Below are 23,501 nucleotides of genomic sequence, written 5' to 3' on the forward strand. Positions count from 1 at the left end.
TAAAAGTCCACCATGACTTCTTCCATAGTAATTAAGATAAGTAGCAACCATGTGCTTGATAAATTGATCATCAGCAGCACCTCTATAAAAGCAGAAGTTTTGTCAGTTCAGGTGTGTGTTAACACAATGCCAAGGAGGAAAGACATCAGCACTGATCTTAGGCAAGGCCAGTTTTATTTGTATGGCACAGTTTAACAACAAGGTGATTCAAAGTGCTTTACAGAGACATTAAATAAAAAGCATGATTTAAAATTTAAACAAAAAAAGAAAAATAAGGGTATTAAAGATAAGAAAATAAACTAATATAAATGATAAAATCAGTAGTTAAAATATGATTACGTTTTGAAACTCAAGCTCTTAGAAAAGCAATTATTGCTGCCGATCAATCAGGGTGATAAGTCCAAACATTCTGAAGTCCATCACAGCACAGTGAGAAAGAAGAAACTTTCAAGACAATTGTCGGTCTTTTCAGGAGTGAACGTTCAAGAAAGTTCACCCAAAGGTCAGACTTTGCAATGCTCAGAGAAACTGTAAAAAAGCCAAGAGATACATCTCAGACTCTACAGGCCTCAGTTAGCATGTTAAAGGTTAAAGGTCATGACAGCACAGTTAGAAAAAGACTGAACAAGGATGGCTTTCTTGGAAGGGCTGCAGGAGAAAGCCTCTTCTCTCTAAAAAGAACATGGCAGCACAGCTTAGGTTTGGGCAAATGGTCAGAAGGGACAATGAGGCTGAGAGAAAAGGTTGATCTAAGTGTCCGGGAAGGGATGTTGATATAGAGGAGGTCAGAGAGGTATGGGGGAGAAAGGTTATGGATGGCCTTAATGATATGGAGCAGAAAAAAAAATCTGACCAATGGGAAGGACATAGATGAACAGGATAGGGCCGAGTACAGAGCCTTGAGGAACACCAGAGGAGACGGGTGATGATTGGGATGTGAAGTTTATCAACTGGATGAACTAATCCATCTGGAACCTATTACATGTCAACTGACCAACTGTCAAATGTTTCACTACATCTGTCCTGAACTGATGAGTCTTCTTGGCCTTTCAGATTACAAGCGTCTCACAACTAAAGTAAAAACTGACTATGTCAAAGAGAGAAGATGAAACTGAAGGTGCCTTTGACATAATGAGGGCTAAACTTATTGCATCAGGCTTATTAGAATTAAGAATTTGTACAGTTTGATAATAATGTTTGTGTAATAAAATGGAGCGCGGCTTAAAGGCTTACAATGTGTCTTATAAAAAAAATCACGAGACTACGGACACCAGCGAGCACCCGACTATAAACACCAGCTTTGTGAGTATGAAAAATGAAAAAGAGAAGGGCTCTTTGGCCTTGAGCCCAAAAGGGGGGAGAAGGGCGCGGCGGCCAAAAAGAGTGAAGGGCCTGAGGCCAAGAGGACACAGAGGCAATAGTGTGGCATAACTTTCGATGGTCCAAATTGAAATTGATCTAAACCGATTTTACAGACAAATTAGCAACTAAACGGTTTTGATATGACAGATGGTTCTTATTGGAGGGACGATAAATCCAGATGAGTCGTCACTCAGCGACCCTGTAAAAAAAATTTGGTTAAACCACTAACCTTAGAGATCCATATCCAACCTGAAAAAGTGTGTCATACCTTTTATCCGAGATCCAAATCGAAACTAAATTCTGCTCCATTTAATCGAAACCTATTTTGGACTAACTGGTAACTAACACGACCGTTTGGTATTTTTGAACTGACAATATATTGAGATGAGATCCAGCGAACCTGTAAAAAAAGGCAAATAAACACTCCAGACCAACACAAACAAGAAACTATGTGGTACTAACACTAGATGTAGTGCTGAACTGTTATTGAATGAACGCTTCAACAGTCAGTTAAATGTAAATTAACTACACCAATTTACAGTTAATGTAAATTGGTGTTGTTAATAGAGAATTGAAGAAAAGACGTGATGCTACACCACTGTGATGAGAGTAAATCTCCATGTGAGCCCTGCACATGAATTTCATGTTGAAGAGGCAACAAAAAAGTCAAGCAAAGCTAAACTTAACAGTGTGGCACAGGGCCAGAGGTTTTAAAGCTTCACAAACTTCTCTAGTGTTGCTTTAACTGTGACAATAAGCTCAGACCTCATTGTGGCATCAAATTCAAATCAAGGCACAGAGAGACAGGTCGTCAGAGAACAGAAACGGCGGCACGGCGGCCAAGATGAGGCACGGCTGCCTACCAAAACCACAGAAAGATGGTGCTTACTGGTTGTAGATCTTCAGGGTGTTTTACAGAAGTAGTTTGTGGCTCAACTGGGTTCAGAGGTTAATTCAAACTGAGACATTTTTAATCTTTTCATTGGTTTTGAAGCTCCATTTTGTTCAGAAGTGTAGTTTGTGACCATTAAGCTACAGAGTCTGGATGCGTTCATGTTACAGCTGTAAACCTGAAATATATCGTAGCTTCTTCTGCATCAGTCCAATTCAACTGTTTAAGAGCAATTTAACAGAAACGTCTGATAATTGGGATCATCCAGCATAAACAGTGAAACTTCTCCTCTTTCATTTCTTTTCCTTGAAATTTAATTTAACACATTGTTTTCATGTATTTGAGGGGAACATATCTGCTCACATGCTTTTATACAGTTATATGAAACCGATTTACATAAGAACTCAGGAAGCATCTGGCTGCAGACAAGATGGCCAAACTAATATGATAATATGGTTTAATAATGAAGCAGCATCCCCAAATTTTAGTTTTATGGATAAATGCCGAAATGGGAGTAAAGGTATAATTATAACTTCTTCATACATTGTCCATTCTTCACCAAACTTCATGGGCTTGCCCAGGACTCTGCCCTGACTGCATATATATGCTTATACTGACACTCACCTATAGCACCTCCTGCTGGTGGTTGGAAACCATGTCATCATTATGAGGTCTTCATGTACATGGGATTCTCACAGCCTGCTCTACACTTGACGGCCAAAGGCGCTGTGCCATGTGGGACCCCTCGGTGTCCAACACCTACCCCGGCGTGCGCACGTGCGAGGGCCCGTTCATGGCTGCTTGAAGCTTTCATTTTATTTCTTTCTCTTCATATTCTTTTACATATTTTTAATGCTTCTTCCGCTCGCCGCTGCAATGCTTTTATTTTATGTAAAACACTTTGAATTGTTTTGTACATGAAATGTGCTACAAATAAACTTGACTTTGACTTAATATCTGAACGGACACAGTGAAAGCATTTCATTAACTTTTGGACCAAAAAGTTAATCCATATGAGATGTAATTCGATGCCCTCTTTAAACTTCCACCATCTTGTCCTCAGGCAGATTCTCAGAATTCATGTAAAATGTCGACTGACCTATGAACAGAACCTTAACAGGTCATCCGGTCCCAACAAAAGGCTGATAACCAGTCAGGGAATGTTTTAAGAAATCAAATCAAACATGATGCAAGTGCCTCTGGCTTGTTGTTTCTCGTGCCTTTTGTCTCCACTCACTGTGTGATGTGTGTCCAGGTCCAGGCAGTCCAGTACAGTTCTGTTGGTGAGAATCAGAGCATCAAAACCACATCTAACCAAGATGTTGGCATCAAGTTCAGACACATTGACTTGGATCAAAGAATAGTTTCAGTGCAATCTGTTGATTTCCTTAGCTCGGCTACTTTTTTAGAAAATTGTCTCTGTATGAATTGGACCAATTCAAATTTAATGAATTGGGCTGAATATTTTAACCGTTTTGAGGTGACATTTGTTGTAATTTGGCAATTTATAAATAAAACTGGATTGAATTGCTGTTATGAGGGCCCAAACAGTTTAGGGCTTTATGAGCTACTTTATTCTGTATTTTACAGGCAGCCAGAAGAGGAACTTTAGTAATGCGTGATGCATTCAAATGTCTGTGTTTGTGTCGGAACTCTGAAGGACTTGAAGTCATCCCGCTGATTGTTTGGATGATTCTGCCGATATCGCATTATGTTCAATATCAACGGAAGCAGCTGATAATAATTGATGAAACTGAAATCAGATGCAAACAGCCGACAGCTCTTCTCGTGCACGCTCGCCATCTGTCGTCACAGTTAGTCGAGACCGCAGTTTTCCGCAGCTTATATAGGTTCCCGCTGATTGCGCGCTCACCTGCGCGTACACCTCTTCTACTTATTAATCTTCTTTGATTTTTAGTTCGGCAACTGGCATCCATGATGTTGCATATGCCGCCATCTACTGGACTAAACTTCTTACTACTTTTATAGCCGATGTTCACCTGGCTATTAGGCCAATTGAGACTTTATAAATCATATATTCCATAACACAGGCTTAGATTACTACTGATAATGCTATTGTAGAAATAATGCAAATATTGCTGGTATAACATTGACCAACATATTCTACACAGGTGACACAGGCTGTATTATTCACACGTAATTCTTTCATCCTAACAAAAATAAGATACCTCTCATACACACCCCACTTACTTAAAAATACAGACAACAGAACATCTGACTGTAGAATAGTTTGCAAATAAGCTTACTTGCAATTTCAGCAGCTTTGGGTTATTATCAACAGATATGCATCAAAATGGGAGTTTTGTGGGTGGGGTTGTGTCATGTGCTTGTGTTTAACTTGAAAATGTACATTTTCATGGGATTTCTCTATCATCTATCTGTCTGTCTTCATTTTTTTCTGATATATGGTATATAGATTCTCATTTCTTTCAGAGAGAGAGAGAGAGAGTATTTAAATAATCATCAATTTAAATAATTAAATGTAATTGTATTATGATTAAATTGTATTTCGGTATGTTTTGCTCAGTATGGTTGATACCATTCATGCCAAAAAAGCCAATTTGAATCAATCTTGATATAGATTTTAATTTTTTCCGATATATGTATATATATATAAAAAAATTTGTGATGTATAACTTCTCTCGATTGTGCTTTATCTTATATATGGATGAATAATGTATTATTTCTTAATTTTTCAATTTATTAAAATGAGAACTTGAATTCAATCTGAGAACATAATCTGCTTTTGCTTCTCTATCATATATTATTGTTTATATATATATGTGTATGGGTATTATATTATATTTCGTGTGTCTTTTGTATGTGTGTCTATCATAAATAAATCACATACCAGAATATTCTATTACTGTTAAGCACACTATGAATTCTAAAATACGCCGAATCACGTGTCCGGCATCATGCCTACATGTATGATGTTTGAAGAATAAAACCCCGTGAATATCAGTTTTGTATTCAGTGAGTTATGATTGATTAAATACGCTAAGATTTCATTGCGCCTGCCAGACAGATTACACTGAGTGGAGCGAGTGACCGGTCCAAGATGGCGGCCCCAAGACTCCCAAGCGCCAATAGGCAGTAGCGGTCGATGCGGCGTCTATTTTTTTATATGTCTATGCAAATAATGTATACCCCGCCCAAGTGGCACATAGGGTGAAACAAAACAAGCACAAATGACTAGGTGGGCGGGGATTACAGCCTCTCGGCCAATCACGGCAGCTCTTTCGAAGCGCCCACCAAAACAGTTCGATTTCAAATTCAAACGGCCGAAGACCTTGGATTTGATTTACCCTAAAACAGGACGTAACCCGATTTCAAGGTATTTATTCATTTTTTATGCATTAAGCTTGATACTTTCGTTAATCTCAACCTACGAAAAGCGGTTACAAACTTCTCCCTGAGCCATAAAATCATAGTTCGTGGAAATTAACGTAGCAATTTACATTAAGGCTAAAGCTAACAACAGTAACGTCAGTAACAACATGACCGTCGGTTGGAGTAAAGTAGTTTGAAATAGCTAACGATAATCTAGCCGATGCGAATCCAAATTTAACACGTTTCTGTAATAAACCACGCATGTAAAAGGCTAGATTTGGTTAACATACGCTTTTAGACACTTTGGGTTCTATTTTTTTTTCTTGTTTTCAACCCAGTCTCTGATGGTTGAACCAGCTTCGTTAGAGCTGATCGCGCTGTCTGCTTATGAGTCTGGTTACTTCGTCCTGGTCGTACTTTTTTCCCGATTAAAGTTGCTATCTTCATGCTAAATCACTCATGACCTTCCAGATAAGATTTTGGATTTGTAGTTTACATTAGATCAGAGACTAAGTTTATGTTATATTGTCATTTAATTTTTCTGTTTTCATACTATTGGCTTATTTTATACCAAAGTTACCTTAATAGCTGACTGTGCTCCATCCACAGTCTCACATATATAATTACCAAAGTAGGCTCCCTCTTTTCTTATTAAGACAATTAGTAAAATAATCACACATGTAGCTTTACAATAATTTATATTTTCCTGCAAGCTATAAATCATTTGGCTTTGTTTGTGTTGTGTACATGAAACAAACAGGAAATACAGTCACAAATTCAGATTAAAACGTATTCTCTTCTGACATCTAGTTATAACACAATGTTTACATTTAGATGATGGTTTAATTATCTTAAAATGACTCTGCTTCTGTAACTAAATGTGTGTGTGATGGACAGGTGTATCTGCTTCCCATTTCTCTGAATTAATTGTATGCTCTGACTATTATTGTTCTTTTAGTCCTTTGCAGAAAATGTCCCGCTTGCCAGTCATGACAAGCAAGAGGGTTCTCACAAGCAGCAGCTCTGAGAATTCCCAAGACATGGCGCCTGCTCAGGTTTGTATAATCACTGCTTTGTTACCAGTTATTTTCTGTCAGTTTTATTCTGCTGCTGTACCTCGAGCTGCTGTAGAAGAAGCGGTTAACAAGGTGTCCCTAAAACAACCTAAGCAGTCATTGCACTCACCTTTTGCTTTTGGTTTTTCTGTATTTGCAGAAGAGGCTGCGGAAGGACCAAGAAAAGCATAAACCTCAGGTAGCAGCTACAGTCATCGGAGACAAGAGACCTGCTGTTGCAGCAACCAGAGCACCTCTTTGTGAGTTATTTGCTCATTTCTGAGCTTCCAGAGTTTTTGTGTTTATCCCCAAAGTTCAGAGAGATGTTTGTGCAAACATGTCTAACCTGAACATGCTTCATTATTATTGTGAGGATTTGTTTACTTATTGTTTACTACACTCGCACCATGTCAGAACAGAGCCTGTGAAGGTGACATTAGATAAAATATAAAGAGCAATCCCAGAGGAAGTCCAGTTTCCCTTATTAAAGCTCGTATGAGTGATGCTAGCAGTGGAATCTCGGTCTGGTGTTTTCAGTTAAGTTATTATTCAGGTTAAAGAAAAAGAGTGAAAATAGTTGCTTGTGTTGTTATCAGCTGCTGTAACACTTCTGTAACCAATGGAAATAATGTTGCTGAACCAACAAAGACATGGATATTTCTGTCAGAAATGACATTTTAAAATACTTTATTTATCCCAAAGGGAAATGATAAATTGATATTTAGGATGGCCAGATGTCACCTTCATGTTCATGTATGTTGGTAACATTTTCACACAAACTGAGCCTTTAAACAGGTGAGCAAACATCCCTGCACCTGCAGCAGCATCAGATCTACCTGAGCGGAGATCTGAGATGGAAGTAGCTCAACCTCCTGATACAAAGTGAACAAAGATGATACCGAATAAACCAGAATGGGACACCTATGGCAGAAAGTTAGCTTTATGAGAGTGACAGTTTTCTGGTTGTTGGGTCTGAAAATCTGCAGGTTCCTCATCCTGCTGTTGGTGGGACGAAGCTGGGCTTTAAGCCGTTTAGAATATTTGAACTGTGGGGATGTGGGCACCACAACATTTTAAACACGACAGCTGTGCAGATGAATTCATTTTCTGTATGCTTCCTCTGTCCTGTTATTTAATCTCTTTCCTACATTTTTTGTGTCGCGCAGCTAAGCCGGTCAGAAGTGTTGGAGCTGCCACTGTGGCTTTTGGTCCTTCCAGAGGTAAGACGAGCTGTCTGACTGATGATTGGGAGTGCATAGGCTTCATCATTAGCTCTTAATGTCAGATGACCGTGCTTTAATCCGTTGATGTTTGTCCAGGTGTTCTGAAACAGGCTGCAGCATCTACTGCTCCTCGAGGAGGCAACATCAAACAACCTGTTAGTGCAAAAACAGGTGAGAAATACATCGTGCTTCTCAGTTGTTCTTTATGACATGTTGTGCTGTACGCTATGGTGTGTTTAACACTGATGAGACCCACAGTTACCAGCGTGTCTGATGAGTGACGTCCAAAACTTTAAACTTAAAGTGCGAGTAAAGCAGAAATAAATCTGCGTTCAAAACAGAACCAAACATGAAAGATTAAAACAATAAAATGCAGAGTTGGCTTCACTGTTGCCGTTCATTAGTAATAACTGATCAACTCTCTTGTTCTGTCAGATTTGCTTGGCTTCGTCAATAAATCTGCCAACATTTGGGTTTAAGGATCCGATCGTCTCTCCCTCTGCTCTGTGGGGGCTGTAATCAGGACATTGAAGCTGTTTAATTCTGATAAGAAAGATAATGAAACATGTTTATATACTCCAGACATTTACTTTAGTGATCTGCATCATGATTAAAAGGAAATACACATTACAACGGCAAGATTTGAAGTTCTAACCTTGTTATCTTATCTGTCTCATAGAAGAAGCCTAAAAAATGTCATATTTTATTTGCTAATTTCACACCAAAGTCTTGGACGTTTGCAGCCTTTGATATCTGACAGTTATATATCCCAGTAAATGAAAATATCCCGTTATAATCTCGTCAGGTCCTGTAACGTCACGTTACACGGTCACTAGAAACATCTCTGTGGCTTCTGTTGTTGTCTTTGTCAGCCTCTACAGCTGATTCGGTGTAATTGGTGTGTGTAGCTGTGCTTGTGCAGGGTCCAGATGGAGGTTTTTCTCTACAGTGGTGTTACATCCTCCAACTGTAGGGGGAGCTAAAGAGCAAAGACAGAGATTCTTGAGTGATGCTTTAAGCACACCCTCCACTGTCTTATGAAGCCTTGATAATCCTGAACTGAAGGCTGATAAAAACAGGGTTTTAGTCCAGCTACACAGAGCTTTTAACATGTTTTAAGCTACTGTTGTCTAACATGTGAACATTTCTGAAGTGGCTTTGCTTTTAAATGTAAGCTGAGTGTTGATCCATGAAAGATTAAAAGCTGAGGAATCTTTTGCTGCAACATCTTTGCATGCAGCTTCAGTGCATGATCTGATTTTGGAGTTCTTACCTTGAAAAAAGTCCAGTTAAGGCCTGGCTGTGTGATTGTCAAAATGCCCAAAGCCTGGACCATGAATCTGAAGCAGCTAACGGCTCTCAGTCAACACTGATTTTAATTTCACCGCATTAACAATTCAAGGTATGCTTTTGTCTCCAGGTGGGACTGGGGCCTCCCGACGGCAGCCCTGGGACTTGAAGGGCAAAGTCAATGACATGGAGGGTAAAATCCGCAACTACCAGACGAAGGTCAAATCTGTTAATGAAGAGAACGAGGTGCTGAAAGGCTCTGTGACCCAGAGTCAGACCAAAATGGCTGAACTGGAGAGGGAAGTTGGAAGGCAGAGGAGCCAGATCAGGTGCAAGAAGCAGTCTCATTCAGAAACTAAATGAAGTAAAATGCAGTGTGTCATTATGTCATTCTTTTACTGACTTTGTCCTTTTCTTTGATTTTTAGTGAGTATGAGGTGAAGCTGCAGGCCCTGTCAGGTGTCCGTGAGGAGCTGGAGAAAGTGTCAAGTGACAAGAGCTTTCTTCAGAAGGAGCTGTCCAATTTGGAGGGAAAATACAAAGTGATGGAGACTCTCAGAGATAGCCAAGAGACAGAGCTGCAGACTCTGAAGGTAAGTGTCTGCTCCTGCCCTGCAGCTGGTACTGGTTAGGTTTGATCTTTGCTCCAATAAATCCTTTTAACAAGCTAGAAAATACCTGTTTGGTGAAACCCAGTTGGGATCAATGTAGGAAGCTGTTAACCGTTCATTTTTCTTTGTGCTGCAGATGAAGCTGTCGGTGCAGGAGTCCACAATGGCCCGTCTGCAGGCCTCCCTCAGAGACACGGAGGAAGAGGTCCGCTCCCTCAAAGAAACTGTGGCCCAGCAGCAGGATGAGCTCCATGCTGGAGAGATGGAGCGCAGACGCCTCCACAACAGCATCCAGGAGCTCAAGGCAGGTTACAGTGTGGTGTACCAGCTCACCGGCGACCTCTGAGGTGGTCCATGAGCTGCGTTAATGAGTCCATCTTCCCCCTGTCGCTCTCTCACCTCGTTTCCACCTGTACCTTTTCGTTTCTGACGTTCCGTCACCAACATTTTCTGTCGCCTCTGTGGTGCAGGGCAATATCAGGGTGTTTTGCAGAGTGCGCCCACAAGAGGATGGAGGCAGCAGTAACCACATCCAGCTTCCGTCCAGTGACGACAAGTCTATCATTTTGGCCAAAACAGAGGAGGTGAGAATCCTGTCACTGTTACAAAAAAATAAAAGATAGGAAAAAACAGTTTTTATAGCATTGTTTCAAAGGATCACACCCTGCCACTGCTAATACATTTAAAAGAATTCAACCGAGTTCTGACTGAATTCTCCATCTTCTGCCTCTCAGTCTCACACCGGCAAAACTGCAGACACCCACAAGAATTACAATTTCAGTTTTGACCGGGTGTTTGGGCCCCAGGCTTCACAGCAGGAGGTAAATATTACACGTGTGCCCTGTAAAATTCAACATATTGTAAATGAATGTGCTATGTTCTTTATTTTGTGGCTGTCTCAGAAGAGGACGTTCACAGTGGTTTCTGTCTTCAGATTTTTGAGGAGATCTCTCTGCTGGTGCAGTCGGCGCTGGATGGATACAACGTCTGCTGCTTCGCCTACGGTCAGACGGGCAGCGGGAAGACGTACACCATGGAGGGGGATGAGTTCGATGTCACCAGGGGTGTCATTCCCAGAGCTGTGCAGCAGATCTTCAAAGCAGGCCAGAAGCTGGAAGCACAAGGCTGGGAGGTTAGTTCTGGGAGCTGATCATTTAAATGATTCATGTTTCTATGAGATTACTCAGAATTTAGACTTATTTTTAATTAAAGCAACTGTTGACGTTCAAATCTGTTTTTTTTTTACCAGTGGAGATTTATTTATGCCAGTAGTTGATATCAAAACTGTTTTTCTGTTGGATCTCAGTTCACCTTCACAGCAAGCTTTGTTGAAATTTACAACGAGAGTCTGCGAGACCTCCTGTACACGGGCAAAGCCAGCAAGAGGCCGGAGCATGAGATCCGAAAGGCGGCCAACAACGAGGTGACCATCACCAACCTCACCTACGAGAAGGTCTACACCGAGGACCAGGTACGTCGGGCAGAAACTCGGGTTACCTGAACAGCAGCGTTGGGTCGTTTTAACTGATAAATGAGTTTGATTGTTGATTATTAACATAAAGTTTTATTTATCTATTTGTTATTTGAAAAAGTACATGATTCCTTCCTGAGTATGTAATCAGTAGCTAATTAGGACTCTAAAAGAACTAATAAGAAGTACGGAGTCCTGTGAGGGTCAATTCTTGTGCTTCTCCAATTCAGGCTTTATGTGCTTCCTCCTTTTTAATGTCCTTCCAAGACTACAGGGTCACTTATCGCTCTCATTAAATGACTTCAGTCCTGCAGACCTTCAGTGTTTGTGGCTTGAAAACTTCTACAACAAACCTTCCAAACTATTAAAGAAAAGAAACTTTAAGGCAATGAAGAAGGAATGTTGCTGTTTTATTCTACAGCTTTGTATGGATTTAGTTGCTTTAACTCGTTTTTCTCACAGATTTCTTTTAAATTTGGATTTTATGTTTTTAAGCGTTCTTTTTCCTTCACAATTCTTTCAGTAATGCCCTTTTATTCACCTTTGTGTGTTAAAAACGGACCACCGCCTGTAATTAAACTGGCTTCCTTCCAGGTTCTCGGTCTGATTGCTTTGGCCAAACAGAACCGCTCCACCGCTCAGACGGCCCAGAACGATCGCTCATCTCGCTCCCACTCAGTCTTCCAGCTGCATATCGAGGGAGTGAATGCTGGCAGGGACGTCAGATGCAAGTGTGAGTAATAATCAAATATCGGAACATTTGGTTTCACGTTTGTTTTTAGAGCAAAGCTAAACTGATTGTGCCTCAGTTCTGAGCAGCGGTGACCAGTATTATTACTGATTTCTCACATGTAGCCGCTCTTTGCCTGGTGGACTTGGCTGGCAGTGAGCGAATGGTGAAGAGTCAGTCTCAGGGTGAGCGCTTCAAAGAGATGACGGCCATCAACAGCTCCCTGTCCAACCTGGGCATCGTCATCACTGCACTGGCCAACAAGGTGTGTTAGGTGGAGTCCAAGAAAAACTACGAAAGGCTCAGTTCAGAGGGTCTACGGAGGAGTCCACGACCTGTTTTTATTGGACACCACATGCTGTGCATCTATGTTGGGTATTCATTCAGTTAGTGACATGAACCGACTTTGTGTTCCAGGAGAGCCACGTTCCTTACAGGAACTCCAAACTTACCTATCTCCTGCAGGGCTGCTTGGGAGGAAACAGCAAAACGTGAGTTGTTCGTCAATTCTTTTAGACGCCAATAGTCTCCTCATAAAAAGAGTTGTCTTATGTTGTGTCGCTTTAGCTCAGAAAGACGCCGTCATTTGAGTGAATTCTTTGCAACACTTTCATCCATAACTGTTAAACCGATTTAAAGCAACATTCGAGAAGTTTGTGAACCTTTTTTAACTCATTTTGAAGCGCACTGACCTTTGTGCACATGCCCTGCAGCACAGCTTTATGCTTTATGGACATTTTTGTTGACTTGTGATGGAGTCTGTGGCCTCTTCAACATGGCAGTAAATCCATGCGTATAGCTGTGCATGTGCAGGGCTCACATGGAGATTTGTTTTAATGAGAGTGCTGTTACATCCCACAGCTGTAGGGGGAGCCAAGGAGTAAAATAAATATGGGGAATTCTCCGTATTGTAGCTGGTTTTCCTCCCAGTTCGTGGAGGAAATGGTTTCTGGTGATTGTGTCTTTTCATGTTGTGCTTTTGTCTTTGCAGCCTGATGTTTGTGAACATTTCTCCAGAGCCCGACAGCTTTGGGGAAACTCTCAACTCTCTGAGGTTCGCCAGCAAGGTCAGTAGTCTGTAGTTTGTTTACGAGACGGCAGGAACAAGATCAGCTTTTATCGCTGCTCTGACGTGTTAAAGGATCTGTTTATGCACTTTCACTGCCTTTTTCTTATCATTTCTGCCTTTTCTGTCCCTGCAGGTGAACGACTGTGTTATTGGGACTGCAAGTTCCAACAAGAAGTAGATCAAATCCTCTTTAAAACAATGCCGCCGTTTATTATTTTTTTTATTTTATTTTTCTTCTACTTTTACTATTATAGTCACACAATGAAATATTCACTCTGGTTCGTATGACTAACACAATATGCAGTTTGGCACACACTGTGGAGCCAGGCGGTAAGAACCAAAGCTTTTTTTGTGCTCAGGGCCTTCATAAGTAAACACTAATGAAGGTTTTCAATTACCTTTTCACCCCAGATCTGTTCATGTACATATTTCTTTGTTGGATTTTAACTTTTTTTAAAGCTCCCAAGAGTTTAGATTGAGGTGTTTCTCTGGTTGAGAGATTGAATCCCCACCCCCCCACCCACCCATCATTCATGTTGTTTTACAGTAAAAAGATCCATAATATTGATTTTTCCTGTCATGTATAACTTGCAGGCAACTGCAAATAAATGTAGTCTCAGTTTTATTTTCTGTCTTGATCCTTGTTGAGAAGTGGCTCATTTTTTTTCCATTTTCTGGTCCAACCTGCTGTGATAATAAAGACATTTAGTAGATGGGCAATTTGTGTTTCATCTGCCAACTCATGATGGGAGTAAACGATCAAACTCTCAAAGATTAGAGACGGCACCATAAATCCTGTTGGGGCCATTGACTCTACTGAGCAGACTTGGTGTTTTATGTTCATGCAAACATATTCTGTTCTGTTTTCCACTCAAAATATTTTAAATGATCTTGAAAAGATGGTAAATTTGGTTGAAGTGTATCATATTTTCCTTCTTTTGCTGGTTAAATCATTTCAGACATTTCATCAAAGTTCCCATGAAACGGCTAGCTGACCGGTGTTTGTTTCCCCCGGCTCTGTGGACACTTTGTGGCCCTAAATCAAATATTTTTTGTCTGTATATGGCGACACAACATGAGAGATGATGCTCACGGTGGATTACATGCAGCATTTTGCTTATACAAATAAGTGTTGTCGTGAAAAACCTGCAGCGCTACTAGCTGTAGCTGCTAAAACAGAAAAAGCCAAGCCGTGTTTATGTCCTCAAGTCTTTTGCTGTAAAGGACAATATATTTTCCCGTCCTTTACAGCTAAATACCATCCACAAATTTGCTTTAATAGTTTGAACTTCAAAATGGTGTCAAACTAACAACAAAGACACAGTTTCTACACTTGATGTTATCTAACGCATGCATGTCGTTTCAGTGGTCGTATTCACCAAAAAAAATCTGATATGACACTCAAATCTGTATCAAATGAAAATGTTAACGATGTATCTGATAATGTAAAAGTAACCATATTTATGTTTTTTTGACGACAATCCCTCGCAAAGAAACCTTCTGCTCTGATTGGTCGGCTCCAGTGGCCTGATCAGTCTCCGCCTATCACTGCAACAGCTTTAAAGAAATACATTTTTAATTCAAATTTTCACTGGATGAAAAAATATGTACTAAAAATACCTGTAAATTGGTTTTTAGTCTTTCATGGGCCACATATTGACGTGTTTTTGATATTTACCGCAAGATATATAATTTAAAACTTTAACTAAACGGATTTATGGGGATTTTTAAAATAGCAAAATAATGAATATTCATTATCAACAAGCTTGACCGTCACATTGTGGGACTTTGTGAGACTAATCAGTCATTTCATTAACATGTTGGATTAAACCGATGGAAAAAGTTTGAGAAAATGATGGAATTAAATGGTCATTTAAATGTGACCATTTTCTAATAAAAGCTGTTCAGCGGAACCTCATGATATTCAACACGGCTGTGATATTCTCAATGGTGCAAACACACCATCAGGTTTTCATCTTCTTATCATCTCTGCTGATAGATATTTAAATATTTAATCATTTATTTTCTGTCGGCCAAAGTCTGGCTCCTCTGTCTGGAATCGCGTTAAAGGCGACGCGTCGCTGTCTGCCGCTGCAGAGATCTGATGGAGGAACAGTGTTTGAAAATGCTCCTCAGACTTCAGGTCCTGGATAACCCGGCGGGACAGACTGCCTTCAGCTCGCCCACAGACTGGACCTTTGAGGGCTGCAGTGTCAACTGAAACGGTGAGCTGAGCGTCGGCAGCGGCGGCTTTTTTTGGAGCCAGCCGTCTGAGCTAGCTAGCAGGCTAACGTCACATCTGTAATGGTGTGATTGGAGTCTGACGGCTTTGTAGATGCAGCTGTTTCTCAGACTGCTGTCACCGACCAAACATTTGAACAGAAATGCATGCTTGACATCCAGTCATCAGCTTTACTTCAATCGCTTATGAACTAAAAATATCTCCAGCTGTTGATTTTTCTCATGCACTCAAAGTGTTGTCATGTCCTGTGTGTGATGTTTAAGGACTTTACAAATGGAGGAGGCTCTGCAGACATCTGTAAAGTACAGGTGGCACTAATCTGAAGTAAAACTGTCAGACATTCAGTTAAAATGTGCCATCAGTCTGATGTTATCCCTGTCGTGCATGATACTCAACATAAATGCATCTTTTAGGCTGCATGATGTGCACAAAATGTTGTCAGAGGGACGCGTAGCTGCTAAAAAAAACTGTCTAGTCTCACAGAGACTTCAATCAGATGCTTCAGATTTCCTGTTGGAGAAGTCTGTTTGGTTTGCAGCCTCTTTTAGGTCAATTTTGAGTCAAAACAAGGTGAATCAGGTCCATGACCCGGTCACCTCTGGATGCACCATCTCATCTCCTTCCCCACAAAAATACTCGACCAAGCAAAAGTTCAGGGACCACTGGTCAAAGTTTCTGTTACTGTTAACAGTTAGGAGAGTAAAGGATGGTCTGATGTCCCAAACACCTGCAGTTAGGTCTTAGGTCTATTATGGTTTGTTCAAAGTCATTAAAAAACACCGGAGAATGCTCGTTTTAAAGCTTTATGAATACGGTGGCTTGTAAGTAACTCAGTAAGAAGTTGAGACTAGAATAAAACACTGAGGTTGAAATTTAGAAACCCTTCTGAGAGAACTGCTAAAAAGAGCGATAAAAATACGTCGTTTGACTGCAGGAGGCCTTCGGGAAGGTTTCACAGACTCTGCAGTGGTGGGTTTCTGTTCAGTCATGAAGCCACACCTGCACAAACGTGAAGAATCAAGAGAAACGTCTCCTGCATCCTCGCCACAGAATCAGTAGTTTGCAAAGGAACGTCTTAACAAGCCTGACGCTTTTTGAACACTGATGAAGTTAAATGAGAATTTTCTGGCCTCAATGAGCAAAGAACGAGCGTTTTGGGGAGAAAAAGGATGCAGAATTTCATAAGGTCTCCAAATGTTGAACACTGGGCAGGATCATGATCAGAGGCACTGGGAACCTTTCACAGGTTGAAGGACGAATAGATTCAGCAAATTTTAGAAGTGAACATCATGTCTAAAAAAAACCGAGGACCGATTCTACAAGAAGGATCTGATGAGGTGTACGACGAAGGTTTGGTCCTCAGTCCAATGACCTGAACGTCATCAGAAGTCTGTGGATGCACAAAGAGCTCAGTGAAAGGGAAAGGGAGTGTTGCCAAGTTCTTTCCCTGCAGGACGCCACATCTGTCACAGCGTCTTTGCTTCAAAGATTAAAGAGAAATGGGAGTTTTCGCTTTTTACCTGTTAGAAAATCACGTGGTCTGGAACTAACTTAGTTATAGCATCGCAGTGAACTAGTTGCATCTGCTGTTTATTGGTTATTAAAGTAAGATTTGGCCGTTGGAAGATTCCTGTCAACGTTTTACCGTGAATATTTCAGGGCTGAGGTTAGAATCCCAGTTTTTCCAGAAGGATGAGTGCTTCTGTTTAAGTTTACCTCTGGACATGGAGTTTAATACGTGGATGTAACTACCGTTTAAAAAATGCTGAGATACAGCAGCTCGTGCATGAAAACCTCCATTTCCTTCCTGTTCTTCTCCTTTTTCCCCCTCTTAGGCTTCTCTTTATTGTTCCCACGGTGTCCTATTTCAGCTCTTCTCTCTCGTCTTTCCCTTCATCAGCTCTTCTGTTGCTTCCGTTCACCTTCCTGTTTCTTCAGTCTTTGGTTCCCTGTCTTTGGATTTTTGGGCTGTTTTATTGTGGAAAACTGACAGTTTAAAAGAATAAAAGATTGTTGTATCAGTGGAGATAATAATCAACAGCGAGGTCATACAAATATCTGTTTAGGTGGGATCTTTAGCAGAGCTGCTGCATCACTTTAAGCCACTTTATAAACTTTCAGATGAATACTTTACATAATATGTTGTGTTTTGAATATGATTTAGAATTTTGCCTGAAATCATGGATTAATACATTTATTTTGAAAGTTTTCGTGTGATGTCTTTATTTGGACATCAGAAAAGCTCACAGAGACGAAGTCTCCTATTTAAACTGATGTCTCTGTGAGCAGAGCAGATGGCCACCAGCCGGTGGTCCGATCTCTGGCTTCACCACCCCACATGTCCAGGAGTAAGACTCTAAAACACAACAACGTCCTCGAATGATAGCAAAGAGCACTCAATGTGTAGAATTTTTAAAAAGCTGTAAAGCTCTTAGAGAGGTCGGAAAGACTAGAAAAGAGCCACTTAAACGCAGCCCATTTACCTCTTCTGTTAGACCGATAAATGGACTGCATTTACAAAGCAGAGTGGAAAACCATTATGGAAGAATGCATTTTATCTTTAAATGTTGTAGCTCAGAAGGCAGCAGAGTGGTTGTCTTTCAGTTGGAAGTTGGCTGTTTTTAGTCTAAACTTCTTTAATTTAAACGTCATTCTGAGGCTCCTGCCGAGCCTGACTCTGTTCCCCAGCTGTGAGTCACTTCCATCCTCCGTCTGTCAGATGCAGTCTCTGTCCATGGAGGTGGGAAGCAGCAGCAGCTCAGTGGTGCAGGTGAGCTTCCCCAGCGCTCAGACCTCGGTGCTGGACAGCCTGAACCGGCAGAGGGAGGACGGCAGGCTCTGCGACCTCTCCATCCACGTCCAGGGTCAAGTGTTCAAGGCCCACCGCTGCGTCCTGGCTGCATCGTCACCCTACTTCCACGACCAGGTGGGTGCAGAGCTGTGGCATTTCATTTTCTCATTTCCTCAGAGCAGCAATAATCAGAATCTGTGCTTTTTTAACCTGACAAACTAAACCAATTCTTAGAGATGGTTTAAATAGGTTTGCTACCACTAAACTTTGATAACAGAGTAAAGGACAGAATAACAGAGTAGGACGTTAAAGGGCTCAGAGATTAGATTAAAACAGAATAGATACAGCAGAGTCACTTTGCTGTGTCAGATATGAAGATGAAGTCCTGCAGTGTGAACGCAGCCACACACAAATGCTCGAATTATGTTTTTATGAGTTAATTCATTAAAAACTCGTCTGCCATAACCAGCCGGGATCTGGATTGAGGTGAGTAGGTGGAGACGAGCAGGACAAATCATTCCAAACTGACAGCACACTGCTCTCCATCCTCCTTCAGGTACTACTGAAGAACATGTCCACAGTCTCCATCCCCGCGGTGATGGACCCGCTGGCATTCGAGAGCGTGCTGAGCTGCGCCTACACCGGCCAGCTCCGGATGCTGCGCGATGACATCGTCAACTACCTGACGGTGGGCAGCGTCCTGCAGATGTGGCACATCGTGGACAAATGCACCGAGCTGCTGCGGGAGGGCCGAGCCGCGGCGGCGGGAGGCGGCGGCGGCGGAGGGGCCATGCAGGAAGGAGCAAGTGGAGGCAGAGGGTCGGCCAACCCTGGGTGTAGCAGCAGCAGCAGCGGCGGTGAGGGTGGTGCAAGTGGTGCCGCTGGCGCTGGCAGCACAAGTGGTGTCGGCCAAGTTCAGGAGTCCAACGAGCCCCAGCGAGCCTCGCAGCCCCCCAGCCGCCCGTCAGCGAGTGAGAGCCAGTCCCCCAGCAGCACCAACTACTTCAGCCCCAGGGACGGAAGCGGCTTCGGGGGAGGTGGAGCAGCTGCAGCTGGGGCTTCAGCGGATGGAGGCAGAGCCAGCAACACCCCCAGCTACTGCACTCCATCAGGCGAAGAGGAGGCCTTCCTCATTGAGGAGGAGGAAGAAGTAGAAGAAGAAGAAGAGGAGGAGGAGGTGATGTACCACCAAAGGAAGAGAGGAAGAGGAGGAGGAGGCGGGAGGAGGAAGAAGGGGAGCTCAGTGCTGGAGCAGGAGGTCGGCGTCAGCGACAGCTTTGGTGTGTCGTCCTATCAGGTGAGAGACTGACGCACCTTTAATTCATGTGAGGGTGTAAATATTCTGCCGATGTTAATGTTCACCGTGTTAAAAGGACGGGGAGGACTCAGCCATGCCCCCGCAGAAACGCCCCACCTACAGCCAGCCCAGCATCATGCCCCGCAAACAGTGGGTGGTGGTGAAAACCGAGCGCACCGAGGACGACGACCTGATCGTGGTGTCTGGGGAGGAGGGAGGGGAGGAGGAGGAGGACGAGGATGAGAGGGAGAGGGAGCTGGAGCTGGCACGAGAGAGGGAGAGGGGCAACTTCAACATCTCTAACGTCAGGAGCCTTTCAGCCGAGCTGGGGGTCCGAGCTGAGAGCGACATGGACTCACAGGTGAGCTGTCAGGGCCCCCCTGGTGGAAACTGGTCCTTGTGTGTTTTCAACACGGCCACCAGAGGGCGCCAGAGTCACGCATTTCTTCTTGTACTCAGTAGGTTCAATAAGTGAAGTTTGTTTTACACAGAAAATGTCTTCGTAAACTTTTATAGATCCATGAATAAAACACACTCTAAAGATTATTAAAGGGTATTTTTTAGTCACTTTTTTAATACTTTGGTATTTTGAGTGTGTTTTCTGGACTCATCGTGGACTGTATCTCGCTGTCTGTCTGCAGGTGGACTACTGCCAGTCCTCAGAGGACTACCTCAAGTTTGAAGGCAGCCTGATGGAGCAGACATTGGCTCAGCACCTTCACGACAGCGCTGCAGGTCAGAACCAGAACACTAACCGTGCCGTTTCAGCGCTGCTGGGCCAGGTTCAGTCTGCAGCCTCGGCCCGGGCCCAGCTCTTCCCCCTGGACATGCAGGGGAACCAGATTCTCCTGTACAGCCAGGCCTCCGGACTCTCCCTGGACGCTGCGGCGCCACCGCTGGGGATGGCGGGCGGCATGATCGGAGCAGCCTCCTTCAAAGGCCCGAGTCTGGAGCACGGGGCGGTCCACCTGCAGGCCGGTTTGGGAGTCGACGGGTCGGACAGCGCGGGGATCGGAGGCGGAGGCGGGTGCGGAGGCGGCAGCAGCACCGGGGGTTCAGCCAAAGTGTTCATGTGCCACTGTGGGAAAACGTTCACCCACAAAAGCATGAGAGACCGCCACATTAACATGCACCTGGACCTGCGGCCTTTCCACTGCCCCGTCTGCGCCAAGAAGTTCAAGATGAAGCATCACCTCACGGAGCACATGAAGACGCACACCGGCCTCAAGCCCTACGACTGCCTCGGCTGCGGTAAGAAGTTCATGTGGCGCGACAGCTTCATGAGGCACCGCTCGCACTGCGAGAGGCGCAGCGGGCTGGGGGAGAGCGGCGAGGGCGACGGAGGCAGGCGAGGGGGAAGTGGCGGTGAGGACGGGATGGATTTGATGTCCTCCCCGCACCTCCTGCTGTCCGCAGGCGAGGGAGGACAGGGCGGTGTTCTGGGAGGAGGGACGAGGGGAGGGGCCTCAGCTCCTCACCTCACGTCTGCGGTTCTGTCGCCGCAGCACGGCGGCGGCTCCGCCACAGGAAGCGGCAGCAGCGGCAGCATGGCTGCAGGGGCGCTGCTGGGGGTCGTCTCCCAGAGTCCAGCTCAGGATCAGGGGTCGGGGATGTTTGGCGGCCTCGGGTTGGCTCAAGGCGTCTGTGACGAAGACGTGTGTGAAGTCAGTACCGATGAAAGTAGCGTGACTTAAAGCACGGCTGCGTTCTAACCACCGGCACCTCGGTCCGGGGGGCTCTCCTGGATCCTGCTGTTGTTTTTAAAAATATTCTAAACCTGGAAGAAGATGTTTGAGGATGAAAGCTGCAGCTGTTCACAGACAGATGTGACTTCCTGAAACTGTGGCCTCGTGATAACGGACCTGTTGTCCCTGAGTAAGCTATCAGTTTAAATATCTAAGATGTGCTTGAAGTATATTTTTTTGTTTCCGTGGAAGAATGTGTGTTTTGTCGAGAGAAAACCAAAAATGAAAGACTGAGAAGGGTGGAAGGTGGCTGTGATTTCTCTGCAGTGTTGTGTCGTGAGCTGTAGTCCGATAAAAACACAAACCTACTTAAACATGGAAGAAGACGGATGAAGGCCTTCATTGTGAACTAACAAATTTCAAATCAGGATTCATTAAATTCACCTTAAATAAGAAAAAAGTTGCAGATTTGTGTGGGTTCATCTTTTCTTCCCGTGTAACCATAAAGGTGATGATGGCGTGCTGCTTGCCCTCACTCATGTGTACAGGGACGTTTCTGGAGCAGTTTTAACTCTACAGAACTTTATGTGTGTCTGAAGCTAAAGTCCAGAATGTTCCAGCTTCCACCTGAACAGAAATCTCTTCCTGGAAGCGATAAGCTCAGAACTTCAGGAGGTGACTAATAGAGCTTTTTGCTGCTGCTTCCACTTTCTTACTTTGATGATTTTAAAGCACTTTGGGGAGAATATTATAAAACTAACTGTAAATATATAGCAGAACATGAAGGCCACTTATTTGCTTTGGAGCGAACTTTAAATGCTGGTCTGGTTTTAACCGGTTTCAAAGGATGTATGTGACAGAGTTTCCCACAATGCATCTGTTCACTCATGTTCAGAGGTCTCATCTCAGCTGTGAATTCAGATGAGTAAAGGAACCTGTTTTCTTTATTCTTATGAAACATGTTCCCACCATTTCCAGGTGTCGCTCTGACCTCCCACAGTTTCAGTTTTAAGCAGTTTTATGTTTGTTGTGATAAATTACGTGCAGTAGATCTGAGTCACTGTGAACACGGTAATCCAAGAGTTAATCCCAGCTCCATTATGTCACAGCTCTATAAACATAAAGTTCAGTTTGATAGCAAACTGAGACCAACGTGTTGGTATAAAACTGCTCTGCTAATTGGCCTCATTAGGGGGAAACCGATGATCTGAATACGTTTTAGTGCCTTGCTGCAGATGATGAATAAATTCTGTTCTAATTCAAACCTTTGATGCTTTCACCGTGTTTGTTTTGCACGTGATGGCAGAACAAAAGTTGATCCATGCAAAAGAAAAGCAGGAGTTCTGGTTTGAAGCACAGGTGGTGATGATCCAGACCAGAAATAACCAGATTTAATCAGAAAGAAATCATTTAAATGAATTTTGTTAAACATCAAAATTCACTAAAGGGTTAAATTGGACGTATATTAGCTCGAGTGTTGGATCAATTTCCTGCCTGTTCTGGTGTAATAAACTAAAGAACGCATTAAAAATACACCCATAAAAACATTTAAACGTAACATTTGATTACATGGTGACTAATTTAAAATGTGAGGAAACTCGAGTCAGATTTTCAGTTTTCAGCGCTGACTTTCAGACATTTTTCTGTGAAATTTTAGATATGATTTTGATCCTTGTGGCTACAGTATGACGGCACTGTTTGACATTATCAGCGAAAACACAAAACAGTGGTTTTAATGGTAAATTAGTTAGTAAAATGAACACCTTTGATTTTTTTTTTAGACAGATTAGAGAAAGTAATAAAAGAAAGAGGGACCATGTGAGACAGCAATGCAAACAAAGTGAATCATTAATTAAGTGAGTATCATTTAATGTGCTTCCTGCTCAGCATTAGAAGCTGAGAACTAAATAAACAGCCAGAGCTACGCCATCCTACGTCAGTATTGAATAAATATTAAACTGTTGAAACTATTTGAGCTGCAGATTCTCCACAAGGAGGCGCTGTGCAGTCATATTCAGACAGTTTTCTCCATCTGAGGACAGAAAGATGCCAGACTGATGTGAATCCTGCACAGATGTGTTCAAAGTGATGAAGTAAGTGAAACAATTTCTGTTTTTTTTAGTCTTTTGAGTCATTTCTTTCATAGATTTGTGCCCCCTTGTGGTGATATCTGGTACTGCTCCGTACTAATGATGGTCACACACACCTGCAGTGTTTTTTTTATGTGATTTTTGAGTTTTGTTAGCATATTTGAACCTAATCAAACAGGAAAGAATTTAACATGCGACCTCTTAAACGCCTTCGGAGGTGTTTCCTAGCTGCAGAGTTCATGTTTTACCTTCTGTGAAGGCTCCGTTTGGTGTGTTGCTCTGAGCCTCTGCTGTTTGTCAGTCATTTTGTTAGAGAAAAGTCCAGAATGTGTCCGGCTG

The 23,501-nt window shown here is 42.8% G+C and overlaps 2 protein-coding genes across 2 annotated transcripts; both read left to right on the plus strand.

Annotated features, from left to right (window-relative positions):
• The first annotated feature begins 5,521 nt into the window (after nucleotides 1-5,521).
• Nucleotides 5,522-13,682, plus strand: kifc1 (kinesin family member C1). Its single transcript, XM_072370672.1, has 17 exons — nucleotides 5,522-5,612; nucleotides 6,567-6,663; nucleotides 6,824-6,923; nucleotides 7,830-7,883; nucleotides 7,983-8,057; nucleotides 9,307-9,505; nucleotides 9,604-9,769; nucleotides 9,924-10,091; nucleotides 10,258-10,371; nucleotides 10,522-10,608; nucleotides 10,722-10,919; nucleotides 11,094-11,258; nucleotides 11,853-11,991; nucleotides 12,114-12,253; nucleotides 12,406-12,479; nucleotides 12,980-13,055; nucleotides 13,191-13,682. Exons 2-17 carry the CDS (start codon nucleotides 6,580-6,582, stop codon nucleotides 13,233-13,235), a joined length of 1,884 nt encoding a protein of 627 aa, XP_072226773.1. The 5' UTR covers nucleotides 5,522-5,612; nucleotides 6,567-6,579; the 3' UTR covers nucleotides 13,236-13,682.
• Nucleotides 13,683-15,107: 1,425 nt separating this feature from the next.
• Nucleotides 15,108-21,532, plus strand: zbtb22b (zinc finger and BTB domain containing 22b). Its single transcript, XM_072370875.1, has 5 exons — nucleotides 15,108-15,282; nucleotides 18,019-18,225; nucleotides 18,647-19,387; nucleotides 19,464-19,748; nucleotides 20,029-21,532. Exons 2-5 carry the CDS (start codon nucleotides 18,019-18,021, stop codon nucleotides 21,079-21,081), a joined length of 2,286 nt encoding a protein of 761 aa, XP_072226976.1. The 5' UTR covers nucleotides 15,108-15,282; the 3' UTR covers nucleotides 21,082-21,532.
• The last annotated feature ends 1,969 nt before the right edge of the window (nucleotides 21,533-23,501 follow it).

Source organism: Leuresthes tenuis, unplaced genomic scaffold (assembly GCF_036924035.1).
Source record: "Leuresthes tenuis unplaced genomic scaffold, fLeuTen1.0.hap1 SCAF_18, whole genome shotgun sequence".
Classification (NCBI taxonomy): Eukaryota; Metazoa; Chordata; class Actinopteri; order Atheriniformes; family Atherinopsidae; genus Leuresthes; species Leuresthes tenuis.